The 15,166-nt window shown below is 40.2% G+C and overlaps 1 protein-coding gene across 2 annotated transcripts in view; it reads right to left on the bottom strand.

The window, feature by feature from the left end:
• LHFPL2 (LHFPL tetraspan subfamily member 2) overlaps positions 1–15,166 on the bottom strand; it is a 218,154-nt gene that overhangs the window by 27,355 nt on the left and 175,633 nt on the right. For both annotated transcript variants that reach the window (XM_023495799.2, XM_023495800.2), the window contains exon 5: positions 5,354–6,176. In XM_023495799.2, coding sequence (XP_023351567.1) covers positions 5,354–5,783 — 430 coding nt within the window. In that variant the 5' untranslated portion in view covers positions 5,784–6,176. The remainder of the gene's footprint in view (positions 1–5,353; positions 6,177–15,166) is intronic.

Genomic DNA, 15,166 nt, shown 5'->3' with positions numbered 1-15,166 from the left:
ATTAAACTCTTACTTAGTCATTAAAAAATTAACTCTTGTATGGTCTTGAAATATGAAAAAGCTTTTCTTTTAAAAAGAAAAGAAAAAAAAAAAACAAAATTATCATGCTTGCCAAGCTAGGAATGAATAGTCTAGGGTCTGTTTCTGAAAGCTCCCTTGCTCTGGCAACAACCCTTTCTCACACCAATTGTTTTCATGTCTTCCAGATCCAGGACTGACAAGGGGGGAAAACCCCAAAGAACACACGTCACAGCTGCACTAAGTCATCAGCTAAACTTGTGCTGCTGTTAACCAGATGCAGACCAGCCACACAGCTGGCAGAGGGGAAAGAACCAGCGCATGCACTGAAGAAGTAAGTCAGTGGTCAGAGGCAGCTGGCTTCAGACACCCATGGGCAGATTTCACAGCAACAGGGCCAGGAACCAGAGCCAAAAGCTTTACTTGAAACTGGGTGGATCTATCTGCATGTCAGGGATACAGAGAAGGCATCCAGGCCTCCCTGCAATCTTGTTTCCACAAGAAAAGTAGTTCCCTGATCAGTTAGTTCACTCTTTTATATACTCTCTCCTCCCAGAGGCCCAACTGGGCTAGACAGAATGGGGATAGATTTCTCTCCAACATTTCAGAGCCAAGATGAAGTGGTCCCAAGAGAGGGGCTCTGGCTGAACAGGAATCTCTGCCTCCCGCCAAATTTAAAATTTGAAATATTCTTTTGGGGAGGAGGGACTATTCAAGAAAGAAGAAAGACCAAAAAAAGGGGAATCTTTTAGGAAAGTTAGAATTTAAAACATAGTTTTCATGTGGATAAGACCCTCAGGTAGCATGTCCCTCCCTTCTCACACCATACCACTCTGTCAAAGGCTGAAAAGATCTTTAAAAAAAAAAAATCACATTCTTCCATTAGACTTCTCCCACCTGATCTTGCTCTTGGTGTTTTAAAACAATGCCCATGTAAGGAATGCTATAATTGGAAGTCTCATTCAACTATAAAGGACTCAGTTATCTTGGAAGGAGCTGTCTGGACTGTCTGAATAAAGGACATCTTAAATACAGTTTGACAAGCCATTCCACAAAAATCATTTACATACAGGACAAATCCTGGAGAGTATAAAGATGAATCATAGACTAATACAAATGGAAGGAACCACAGAAATCATCTAGTCTTGCAACTGAGGAAACTGAGACCAAGAAAGGGGAAGTGACTTTCATAAGCTGACACACAACATAAATGGCAGAGTCAGGACATGAACCCAGATTTCTTCTCTCCCTGTTTGGCTCTTTCTTGTTTCCTATAGTTTAGCAGATGAAGAAGTGAAAAGAAATAAACACAAAGCCCAATTTTTAAAAAAAAGTTAACAGCTATCTTAGATCATAAACTCTCCTTGATGGCAAGGACATGTACTCCTCTTTGCAGATACTTAATAAATGAGTTTTAATGAAAAATTAATTTTTAGATTTCTAAATTCTTTTTTCCTCCCAGTAGGCTGTAGAGAAGGAAGGGTATTCTTCAATGGACAGTGTGAATATGGCCTCAGATAAGGACTTCTTTCCAGTCCCAACTAAAATCTAACCTTTAGAAGTTTTTCTCAATCCATTTTGCTTCTAATGTCTTTTGTCTGTTCATTATTCCTATTTACTATATACATTGGGAATTATTTCCTATTTTCCCTATTTGCTTGTTATTGTCTCCTCCATTATATTGTGAGCTCCTTGAGGAAAGGGACTGTCTTTTGTCCCAATGCTTAGGAAAGTGCCTGACATGTGCTTAATGACTAGTTAGTCATTAAGTCATTAAGACCAACGGGGCTGATCTTTGAGTCAAAGTGAAGTGATCAAACGATCAGGTGAAATGGTTATGATAATTAAAGAAAGTTAGACTTTGAGATTCCTGGGGATTTTAACTCATCAAGCTACCTGGCATTGGTAGGCTGGTTCTTTAAAAAATAATCTATCTTGGATAGCATCCACCCAAGAGTCCTGACTGTAAAAATGAAATCATGGAAGTGTTGGCCCAAATATAATCTCTCATTACAAATAGCCAGAGAACTAAAGGCTGGTGCATCTGAATCTTACCCCCAAGAACTCCTAGGTATATAGACCAACTTGCCCACTTCCCCATCATACCTGGCAGATTGGTAATATTTATAATAGAGGGGAAGATCATTAAAAATCTATGTAAGTATGTCCTCCAGGGAGAAAGGTAAGTGGAGTATGCCTTTCTAATCTCAAGAGCTCTTTAATTGGGTAAAACAAGCCAGCCAAGGGGAAACTAGTGAAGATAATTTACTAAGACTTACTAAGAAATCTTTGATAAGATTTGACACTAAGAGCTGTTGTGTGTTTTTTTTTGGGGGGGGGGAAGAGAAGGGGGAACACAAGTAACAGGAAACCTGTGGTTAGGAAATGTTTTTATTGTGGGTAGAAAACTAGTTTAAAAACAGAAAAACAAGTAGGGATAAATGGATTTGTCTCTGGCCAGAAAAGTATGAGTAGAGGATTCCCCAGGAATGTTATTTAACATTTTAATAAATTATTTGGCAGAGAGAGTACTAAGTGAAATCTTCTAGGTTAAAGATGATACTGCACATGTCCACATAATGGAATGCCAGGCTAAGCAGGATATATTTATAGAATGACCTCACAAAGGTGTAGAACTAAGTTGAAAAGATCTTCCCAGACTCAAAACTTCAGAAATAGTCTAATAGTTTCATTTTTATAAATGAGCAAATTGAGGTTCAGAAAGTCTAAGTTAGTAGCAAAAAACATTAATTAAAATCTAAATCTTCCTGATTATCAATCCACTTTGTCACCCATTGTATCCTTTAAGGAGATATGTATTATAGAGAGTTGACTCTGTGAAATGTCTGTCTGGGAGGACAGAGAATAGGGGCTGTAGACTCAGGGTATAAATTACTTTTGTACTGGGAGGGTGAATCAGTAGTTCACTGCTTCTCCCCATTCCTCCCAAAACTTCTGGAAGAGTAAAAGAGATTTGTCCTTTTAACCATTATCTGAAAAGTTAGTTCTTTTGAGAACATATCAAGTTTTGGCTGTTTGGAAAGCAGGAAAATTAAGAACTTTCCACACTGATCACTGACAATGAAGTCTGGAAACTAAGAGGAGTACACTAGAATTTAGACATGGATTCCATTGCTGACTGTCAATAATTCTCTTTAAGACATTAGGAAAGTCCCTTAGACTCTGAGGGACTTAAAGTTTGCTGTCCATGTCAAAATGAAGATGGTCATCTCTCACCTATCTATTTCCCAATGTTAATCTAAGGAGGGAATTCAATTAAATTCCATTCATTTATGAAGTACTTCCTGTATACACAGCATGATAGTAAATAAAAGATGAAAGAGGAAAAATAAAATGAGGAAATTAAGATATAAAAAGTGAGATAATGGATTTGCAAGTTTTTTTGGAAACAAGTTCTTGGTCTCTCTCCTACCAAGTAGCTATTTTGAAAATAGAAGATAATACACTCTTCTTCAAGAAGAAGCATTAGCACAAGGAACCAGGATGTCAGTCACCTCATCTTTTGTGATTCAATTTCCTCAACTGTAAAATGTGAAAAACACATTATCTACTTCATGTGGAAGCAGGTTGTGAAAAAAAACACCTTGGAAACCATACATACTGATACACAAATATGAGTTCTTATTGTGATTTGTTGTGACTTTCTCCTTGCAGAGCTTCCTGGCTCTGGAAGGGGCCTTGCCTAACTTGAAATAGTGCAAGCTATAATGAACAAGTAGATCTGGACCCATGGACCTTGACTTTGCTCCTTGAAAACTGAGTGATGTAAATGGTTCAGGAAAGATCTCCAAGGTAAATTATAGTAAAGGTGGGGCTCCTTGGGACAGGGTTTTTGGTCCCTAACTGACTCTGAAATCCCAGTGGCTAGCAGGAAGCTGGAGGTGGTGGGCTGGTACACCTCAGCAATCAGGCTATTGATTCCCTCAAGTCCATTGTGGTATCTAGGAAACAAGAATAGGCAAGTGCTACAGAAAATCATGTTCTCCAAACAGAAAGGAAAAAGGGAATCTTTCCTTTCTCTAGGGCTGCTCCTTGATTCTTTCAAGTCTTGGGCCCAGGGGTCAGTGGTGGTTGTCATGGTGGGGTTGGGGGCCAGGGCTTTAGAACCTCCTCTGCAAATTTGCTTTAGTATATCCTACTGGCACGATGAATTACTAGGGGCTGCCTGGGCTCTTCCTTGAGGACTGTAGACAATACAGCTGATTGTAACTTGGGAGACTGGAAAATATCTTGGATATAACTATTAAAAACATTCTTTGTACTTTTCTCAAAAGCCAGACAAAATCCCATTTTTAAGATCTACCTACATGAGATGTCTTAATATTCAACTTTTTTTTTCCTTAAGAAAGAAAAAGAGTGCTGCCAAGAAAACAGAATATTAGTTCTTACAGTTCACAGGAGTCTGAGTGGACAGCTTGTCCTTCTTTGGAACTGAAATTCAAGTATTCTCAGACCCAGATCCCCAGAGTGAAGTTTGGGAAAGTCTGAAAACAATGGTAGGTTTCTTACCCACTCCTGGCTTTCTCTCCTGTGATCATTACAATGCCCTCTAACTGTCCTTTTCTGCTCATTTCTAAAAAAAAAACATCACAGTGAGAATTCTCGTGAAATTAGATGAGTTACCTTTCACTTTCTGTGTCTAATATTCCGTCAGGCTCCAGGAGGCTGACAATTTAAAACAGAATACAATTAATATAGAACAGCTGAGCCTAATTCTTTCTTCCAACTAAAATGATTTGGTGACTTGAAGAGAGAGTTTGAGGAGAGAGGGAGAACATGGGGAGGAGTAAAATGGTAAGAATGGACTTAGGGACTCTTAATGAACTCCAAGCACTTAAGGTTCTTATTTAGAATAAAATCCTGTGGCTGAGATCTGCTCTCCCCATAATCCTTCACCATAGAATAGGCTGCCACGGAGTGCATGCTTTCAATTTAATGGGAGAAAGTAATAAAAAAAAGAAGTGGTAACTCAAACAGAAAGCTAACAATTTATAACTCCCTAGGACCAGCTAATGCCAGAGTTTGGCTAAAGCCAAAAAAGAACGAGAGGCTGCCTTTGTGTCAGCCGAAGATGACAGAAACAGGAAATACAGGAAACTTGGGCCAGCTCGGCTCGCCGGTTCATCTCCGTTGGACCTGTGCCCCTTAACTGAAAAGATAACTGAGAGAGGTCTAGAAAAGCTCCAAAGTGTGACAGGCTGACTTGAGAATGAATGAAGGAGGGGAATGTGCCATAAACAGTTTCTCCCCAACTACTTCCTGCACACCTTTCCCTCAGCGAGTCCCAGTCCCTTCAGGTTCATGCGGCACCTACCTGCAATTCCTTGTAGCAGCCCACAGACATTAAAAATACTTTTCTTCATGATACTCTGCACACACATGGTGAAGACAGATATGAACGCCACCGTGCAGAGAATAAAGATCCCAACGGCCAGAAAGATAGCGGTGGCTTGCCAGAAGCCACTGGCAATCTCGTTGAAGTTCTCGGCGTAGGGACCGCAGAGGGTGTTGCGGTTGGAGTGGTGGATGTGGGAGATGCGGATGCAGCGCGTGTAGATGCCCAAGGTGGGGTGGTAAGGCTGCTGGGAGCCCCCGGTCCTGTTGTCCACGTCCACATTGCTGGAGGGCTTGGCAGTGCCAATCAGCCAGTCTGCGCTCAGGAAAGCGATGAGCTCCGCGAAAGCCACCACGATGCTTAAAAGAGTCCACAGCATGGAGCGACAGGTGACAATGACATGACACATTTTGAGGTCCAAGGCAGTGGACCAGAATGTCCACTGGATGTCTGTTCTTGAAATGAAGCTATTTTGGGGGAGGGGGGGTCAGAATCCAAAGTCAGAAATCCAAAGGGTAAATACACGGGCGGCGCTCACAGCCGCCCCAACCGCGGAATGAAGGCAGAAGGAGACCTCGGGGCTCCTTTCCAGGCAGTTTTGCAGTCACTGAGGTCCAGGCAGTCCTGGGAAGAAGTTGGGTGATTCAGTCATTGACTTCCAGCATGCTCAGCCCCTCCTCTCTTTCCCCTCCCCTGACAGCTCCAGCTGCTCTGTTAGCATTCATACTGGCTCATGATGACAGGCGCTCAGTCTTCTGGGGGGGAGGTCCCAAGCACTGCCTCCTGCTCTGACATCACACACCTATGGGAGAGAAAGGACGAGGGAGGGGTTAACGGTGAGCACTCCCCGCTCCTGCCCCACCCCCAGCTCTGCCGAAAGCAAAACTTCTCATCTTGCCCAACAGGCTCTTAAAAGCAACATGTGAGAATCCGAAACGGAGGCTCAGCGAGTCCCCAGCGCAGGAAAATTCCCAGGCTGGAGAGTCAGAGGGTGACTACTGCCCGCTGCCCCACAGAGCTCCCGGCCCCATCCCCTCCCACCCAAGGAGCAGCTGTCAGGGCTTAGGAAAGGTACTTCTCCGCTAACAGAAAAGTCCTGCGGATTATTTACGGCAGTCACGAGATAACCCGGCTAGAGGCTGTTCTGCCAGTCCAACTCACCAACTCACACAGGTAGTAACAGCTGCCGGGGGTGGGAAACTGAACCCATGCAGTCAGTTTTCCCGTCACTGTCCCAACCTGTGTGAAATAGTCATTTCTCACAGCAATCCCAGTTTGTGTTTCCCTCACTCTCAGGAGCACATTAATTGCCAGCTAGTTTCTATGTGCAGTCTGAAGAGTGGGGAGTCTAACAGGTAGCACGACCTGAGAGAGCTCAAATTGGGTGCCTCCCACAAAATCCAGAGGGCTTCCTCAATGTCGCTGAGGATGACTTGGTTGAAACTATAATCCAACATTTCACATAAGAAAAACAAAGCAATAAGAGCCATGGTTCTAGGGCACTGGAATTTCTCTCTGAGCATGGCTTGGAGGGAAAAGAGTTTCAAAGAACTTCTGCATTTAATGGCCTTTCCCTCTTCCTCTTTCCTCATTTAAAGGCAATTAGGTGGTGCATGGGATAAAACACTGAACCTGGAGTCAGGGGAAGATTTGTGTTCAGATATGATCTCAGAATTTTCCTAGCTGTATGACACTGGGCAAATTCCACAACCTGTTTATCTCAGTTTCCCCATCTGTAAAATGACCCTAATAAGTACCTTCCTCTCAGGGTGATTGTGAAGATAAAAGGAGATGATATTTATGGCGCCTTGCAAACCTTAAAATGTTACATAAATATTAACTATTATTGTTATTTTTATTATTTGTAAGAATCTTTGTGGACAGATTTGGTTCCAAAGAAAAAAGGCAGCCTGGCAAAGTTTTAATATTTCACTCTGCTAAAGGCAAGCAGCAGTCTCCAGCAACTGTTACTGAGGTCAACCATAAGAAGCAGCATCTAATTAGCCAATTTTAATACTTTGGAAATAGAATCACTAGGAATAAGCAGGTTACTCAGATACCGAGATAGGAAAGGGAAAATCAGAAAGTACAATTTGCTATGTTTGAGACTGAGTGTGAAAGGGAACAAACTATTCCATGAAGATGGACTGCATAATAGGAATAGGCTAGCTGGTGATTATTTAGTATTTACCATTGCACGCCCACAGCATGTTTTAGCCAAAAAATTAAGTCACACTGACTCACAGGTCTTATAAGAGCTAATGACTCATCCAGCTTTAGGAAACGATCTGAAATAGAGGCATCCCTTTCTAAGGAACATTAATTAAAGATTGCTATCATGGAGTCAACTTGTTGACAACAGAAACTTGTTTAAGGACCACAGCAGAATGAAAGTCTTGAATTGTTCCAATTCATTGCCATGTGCAAATGGCCATTCCTCTGCTCAGAGGGCTTAGTTCACCACAGGTCGAGGGCTAAAAACTCCCATTGTTTCCATTTCACAGAGAACTTATTCTCTGACCCCCCACTCCCCCAAAATAGCTTCATTTCAAGAGGACTTGAACAACCAAAGCCTCCAATAGAGGTGACCTAGCTCTAAACAAGTACCAAGAACTCTGATTTTCATGCCCATTCTTTTCCTTAGTTGGGTTAGCAGTCCTTCTGCCTCCCAGGGTCAAGATAAATTGAGGATCTTGCATCTGACCTATCAACTCAAGGACCTATTCTGAATGATCTGAGCTTATCAACGGAGGTCATGTCAGCTCCATGGGAACCACAGAGAAACCCCGAGCATGTGCAGGGTCCTTGCTGTGGGGGAGGCAAGCAGGGAAGAATAAATGAATCAGAATATCCGAGTTAGAAAAATGCTATTGTAAATAACCCAACAAACAACCCAATAAGAATCAATTAAACGCTTGTCACTAGTTTCAAAGAGGAGTCTTAGAATATCAGACCTGGAAATGACCTCAAAGATCAACTGGTTCATTCTGTTTGTTTTTTAAAACTGGTTCCAACTCCTCGTTTTACATGGCAGCTTGGTATAATGAGTAGTGTAAACTATTTGGACTTGGGTTTGAAATTCTGCTTCATACTTAATAGCCCTGGGCCCCCAAGCAAGTCATTCAATTGATTTTGTTCCAATAAAAATTGTGCTAATCATAATAGCTATCTAACGGGGTTTCTGTGAATATCCATCAAACCTATGTATGTAAAGCACTTTGCAAAGTTTAAAATATTTTATATATGTTGGTTATTAGTTGTAGAAGACCACAGATATTGGGGAACTCTGAGAAAAATAGACTTGAAGCAAAAATGCTTACAACAGGGTGTTAACTCAGTGTGATTGATGAGATAATGGTTCTCTAGTTCACATATACTAAGTATGGTGATATAATGGCACATACTTAGTGTGCTGTAATGATGTAATCATACTGAGGTATATAAGGGCTGAGAGGACTGGAAATGAGACATTCTATCTTTGACCATCCTCCTGGTGGCTCTCCTGCCTCCTGCACTCCTCCACTAAGACCAAGGTTGGGCTTGAAATCCTCCAGAAAGCTAGCCCAGACATTACTATTAGTATTATGCTTTCCCTCTACTAATTTTTTCCTATTGATCCAGTATTTAGCTTGCTTTGTATATATTTATTTGCATGCTGTCATTCCTGTTAGGCTGCAAACTCCTTGTATCCCCAGCACTTAGTACGTTATTTGGCGCATAGTAGGTGTTTAATAAATGGTTACTGAATTGAATAATTATTATTGTTACTATTCTTATACAGCAGCAAAATAAGGCTTAGAGAAAGAACTGATGCCAAAAGGACATATGATCTTATCCGCTTTTGGACCTAGAAGAGACAATAGAGACCATCTTGTTCAACCTCTTTATTTTACAGATAACTGAGGCCCATAGAAATTAAGTGATTTGCCAAAAGTCACAAAGATAATAAGTGACAATATGGAAGACCTAAGACTAAGCTAGTCTCCTCAATGATAGTTCATGGCCTTTAAAAAAAAATAATTCTATTCAATTAGCAGTCATTTATTTATTTATTTATTTTCTTTTCCTTTTGACTTCTTTCCAGTAAGAGTGAACGGATGGGAATAAATAAATATATATTGTCAAGGGAAACAATTCTTATGTCAGTCACATCCCAAAATTCATGTCTCCCACTAATTCCTTTTTTCCTATGTCACAAGTCATGAGTTTAATATCCCCCTGAATGCCCCTTAAGGATCTCCATGCTGCAATTCATGGTATATTCTTTTCCCAAGAAATGGGGGTACTTCCCAGATTCCTTCCCATTCATGGCTACATGGGGCTGTGCTGGGCATTATGCAAAAGAGATCAAACATTCCATGGGTTCTTATCCTGGACTACACAGACACTCACCTATCTCAAGGGTCCTTATGGGGAAAATCAAATTTTAAGTTTCACTAACCTGTAATAAATTTAAGATTTTCTTCAATTATTTAAAAATATTATTCTAAGAAAGAAACTATTAGTCAGCCAATGTCTACCATGTGTCAGACACTGTTAAGCACTTTTTACAAATATTATCTCACTTGATCTTTATCACAATCCTGGAAGAGGTAAATGCTATTATTATTCCATTTTACAGTTAAGGAAACTGAGGCAAACCAGAAATTAAGTGATTTGCCCAGACTCAAAAAGCTACTAAGTATCAGAAAAAAAATAAATTTGGGTTTTCCTGACTCTAGGCCCAACACTCAACTCCTGTGCCAACAACTGCCTCCGGTGGCCCTCAAAAAGTCTATGACATAGAAAGTTAAGGACCCCTGCCTTACACCTTACACATTTTTTTTTTAGCTCAAATGGATGACCTTAGCCCAAAGAACAGCTGGGCAACAGAGGACTAGTGATAACAAAAGGATAGGAATTAATTGAAAAGCAAAAGCTATTTGAGAACAGAGTAAGATGTTGTAAGAGACGGTATCGGGGTGATGAGACTGTCCCTGTTTGGCCTTTCTCCTGAAACTGGATGCAAGGGGTGGTGGTGGAGGAATTTAATACATTTTAAATCACTACTACAGTGCATGGAGCCTTCTTGGTCTCTGTAATTTCTCCTCCCTTCCAATAAAGGCACATAAAAAAGCTACTCCTGAAAGAGCCATCAGTTAGAGGTGTGGGGGAAATGTGTGAGGGGATAGGGGATGGGGAGTTAAATGGATAACGAAGACTCTTTATTTGGAATAGCCACTTGAGAAAGGATAGAAGGGCTATGAAGATATAGCAATTCCACAGCAAGCCTAGCGAGTGGGCTTTCTGATTTCATCTGTGTGTTCTCTTGGGGGTATCACTTCTAAGTGGTCCTGCTATCATTTTCAAATAGTAATATTTAGATTATCATTTGTCATCATTCCTGAATGATCCTGCTAAGGTAACATGGTAGGCCTGAAGGAATTGAACAGTTACTAATTAGTGGCTCAAAATCATGAAGGTAAAAGGAGATGGGGATGGGGAAGGCATTGATAGGCTAAAAAAAAAATGCAAGGCACTTGTACAGTTTTCCAATGAAGATAAAACCAATTTAAGTCCTCTGTCCAGACCATTTCTAAGCTATCTTCTGGGATCTGATTCCTGTGAGTCTTTTTTCTAGATATGAAAAGTGATCCCTCCATGCAAATAATTTAATCTCCTCCTTCTTTAATTTCTTCATCTATAAAATGGAAATAATAATAATGGCATGTAATTCCCGAGGTTGTTGTCAGCCTGGAACATTTGTGAAGTGCTCTATAAGCCTTAAACTGCTACATAAATGTTAGCTATGATGGATCATGGTGATGATTTGATGATTCACTTTTCTAGACTTTTGACCCCCTCCACTGATTGAGCTGGGGCTTGTGTTCTAATATCAGACTAAAGTTGATCCCAATGAGAAAACTTCTTTTCCAAAAGTCAGGAATGCAAATGAGTTGCAACATCTGAGTAGAAAGGATGAAGAAATCTTGGCAGGAAGGGTATTGTGGGGAAGAGATTACGTTCATTCTTAGTGATGCTGGCCATTGCCACCAATTTCCTCATCAGTAAAAAAGGGGATGATTAGATATGTAATAAATACCCCTTTTCTCAGAACTGTGACAAGGAAAGTTCTTTGGCAACCTTGAAGTATGCCTGCCATGTAAATTACTAATATTTATTGCAAAAGGATCTGCTCCAAATCCAACATAGGAGAGAAAATAAAATGCCCAAAGTTTCTAAAGTTTGGGAGAAAATGATTCCTTGTTTTGCTTTGTTTTCTCGATAGTGTTTTATTTTCCCAAACATACATAAAGATAGTTTTGCACATTCATTTTTGTAAGGTTTTGTCTTCCAAATTTTTCTCCCTCCTTTTATCTCACTCCTCCACAAGACAGCAAGTAATCTGATATAGATTAAACATGTGCAATTCTTTTAAACATATTTCCATATTTGTCATGTTGTCTTGCTTTCTTTTTTTGGCTGAATAACTCATGTATTCTCAATGCAATGATTTCCATCCATTTGTACACCAGTTGGGTCTAAGTAAGGATGAGATGCCTTTCCTTCTTTGGAAAGCGGAGAGCCACGGTTCTGGTAGCCCCGACAATTCTGTGTACTAAAAGACATAGCAGCAGTCTTTTGTTCCTATAATCTTGGATACAAGGAAATCCAACCAGACCTAACTGAAGCTGGATTCCAAGAAGTGTCCAAATGCAGGCAGGTGAGAAGAATCTGAAAACCTGATGACAGTTTTCTACAGCAGTTCTGTATTCCATAAAATGTGCTGTATCGAGGCTGTGACTATATGAAGGGGAAGAAGGTACTTGCCGAGACAACATATGCATCAAAGGGGAAATAAATACTCCCTCATTAACCACAATGAGCGAAAACTGGTAGAGGAGGAACCTCTTAATACAGACATCTTCAACTGTTAACCGTAATTCCTGGTTACGAAAGCAGTTCATTTAATAAAGCTAACTATGCATTCCTGCTTCCCTTAAAAGCTTCCTTGCATTCTTCATGGGTAACTAAATAAATATTTTTCTCCCAGAACACCTGTCAGTACTTCTGACACTATCTGGAGGAAAATGACTAATTGAAAATATACTGTTCCTCTTTTCTTCTATTCCCTTCTACACATATCACTGCCACCTCTTCCGTGAAGTTTTCCTGATCCTCCCTGTTCTTAGGACTCCTCAATTTTCTTGGTAATGGGATATACATATTCAATTCTCCTTTCTTTTCCCCCTTGCCCAACCTCCACCAACAGAGTGTAGGCTTCTGGATAACTTTTGGCTTTGTATCATTAACATCCACTTTGAACATACTTTGTTATTCTTCAGGCATTTCACTCGGGTCCAACTCTTCATGGAGCCATTTGGGTTTATTTGTTTCTTGGCAAAGATATTGGAATGATTTGCTTTTTCCTTTTCCAGCTCATTTTCCAGAAGAGAAACTGAGTGTCTTACCAAAGGTCACACAGCTAGTAGGTATCTGAAGCTAGATTTGAACTTAGGAAGATGAAGCTTCCTGACTCCAGGCCCAGTGCTTCATCCACTGTGCTACCTGGCTGCCCTTGAATATATCAGGCACTTAATAGATAGTGAATTGAACTGACTTGTAACATGTCTTCAGAGTATACCTTCAAGAGGGAGTGTGATGGATAGATAGGAAGAGGGCTTTGTTCTCAGTGAAATCAGAGTTCGAAACACATCACATTTGTGACACATACAGGCTGTGTATCCTTGGGCAAGTCACTCTCCCTCCTCCTTGTTACCCTACTCCTTAATCCCCATAAGCTGCTTGCTAAGAATAAGAATACTACTATGGCAGCTGCTGATCTGCATTGATTGAGAGAACACCTCATCAGGGCCTCCTTATATACATGAAATCTAAAAAACAAACAAACAAAAAAAAAACCCCACCAAAAAACTAAAAATTAAATTTTAGTTAAATTAAACTATAAACAAAAAAAAATGCTAAAACCAAATTAAGATGTATCCTCTCAAGGAATCATTACCCCAAATCTAGGGAGAACCTTATAAACAACACATTGGTACCATAAAGCTGATTTTCATGTTTGGTTTACAGAAATCAGTCCCTTTGACTCATTCATTCAATATCTATTAAGTATCTACTATGTATTGGGCAGGCCCAGGGATAAAAAAGACAAAACCAGTCACTGGTACATTATAGTACAGTAAAACTGGTGCAATGATAAATAAATAGAAAATATATGTAAAGTAAATATAAAGTAATAGATTTATTATATATTAATTATTATTACTTTATATGGGAGAAAGGCCCCATCAAAAGAGGGAGATCAGATAGGGGTTCACTTAGGAGGTGGTACCTGCCAAGCCTGGAAGTCAGATTCTAAGAGGTAGAAATGGGGAAAGAACATATTTCCCAGGCAGGGTAATATGAACTTAAATGTTGTTTTTGGGGGTGTTCATTTTCAATCTAGGGGGACCCCATTGGGGTTTTCTTGGCAAGGGAATCATCCTTACAAGGATGATTACTGAACTCACAGGAACTGATGAAATCCACTGAAAGGACACAGAGATAGAGAGAAGAAGGTCTGAGAAGAAGCCTTAGATATGCCCACAGACACAAGACAAGTCAAGAATGATAATCCACAAAAACAACTGAGAACTAACTGGGTAAGTAAGAGGAGAACAGGGAAAAATGAAACCCCAAAGAAAAAGAAGGGAAGATCAAAAGTGATAAATGCTAGAGGGACATTACAGAAGATGAAGACTGAGAAAAAGTCATATGATTTGGTAATTAACTGTTCATAGGTCACTATGATAAGAACAGTTTCAGTTACATGATAAAATCAAACTGTAAAGGGTGGATTAGTGAGTGGAAAAAAGGAAGCAGAGGAAACTAGTACAGATAGATTTTTTTTTTTTTATTAATTTTCAGGCAGCAAAATTGGTAGCAAAAAGTAAAAGTTAAGGATGGAAGAAGACCTAAACTAGTTGTTTTGATTGTTGTTCAGTCATGTCTGACTTTGGAGTGGTTGCCCATTTCTTTTACCACCTCATTTCTCAGATGAGGAAACTGAGTGCCTTGCCCATTTTCCCATAGTTAGTAAGTGTCTGAGGCCAGATTTGAACTTGGGAATATGAGTTTTCCTGACTCCAGAGTGGATACTCTAAACACTGCATCACCTAGCTACCTTCCTTAAGGAAGGAGCCGAGAAGAAAGATTGATTAAAGAGGGAACCTCCTAGAGGTGATGGGCAGAAATGGGATTAAGGACTCAAGTAAAGGAGGGGAAGGAGCAGCCAGCTGGTACAATGGTTAGAGTAGAGGGTCTGGAGTCAGAAAGATCTGGGTTCAAATCCAGTCTCAGTGCTTACTAGCTAAGAGACCATAGACAAGACACTTAACTATTTGCCTCGGTTTTCTCATTTGTCAAATAAGCTGAAAAAGAAAATGGCAAGCCTTCCAGTATCTTCGCCAAGAAAACCTCAAATATGGCCATGAAGAGTTGGACATGACTGAAAAACAACTGAGCAGAAGTCACAAAGACACTGGACTTGGCAAAGGGAAGGAGCCATCTCTTTACTTAGATACATGAGAGCATTGCATTTGAAGTCAGTGGATCTAAGGTCATATTCTTGCTCAGCTACTTACTGCCTGTGTGATCTTGGACAAGTTTTTAAGATTCAATTTTCTCATTAGTAAAAAAAAAAGTGAATGGGTTGAATTTTAATTCTCTAAAAATCTTTCCATCTCATAATCCTATGATTTTGTGAGTGTTTTGTATGGAGCCCAATGCTGAAAAGGAAATATGGAAACT

The sequence above is a fragment of the Sarcophilus harrisii genome, chromosome 1, assembly GCF_902635505.1.
Source record: "Sarcophilus harrisii chromosome 1, mSarHar1.11, whole genome shotgun sequence".
In the NCBI taxonomy this organism is placed as follows: Eukaryota; Metazoa; Chordata; class Mammalia; order Dasyuromorphia; family Dasyuridae; genus Sarcophilus; species Sarcophilus harrisii.
Note: the sequence above shows the minus strand (reverse complement) of the source record. Positions and strands in the feature narration are given on the sequence as shown.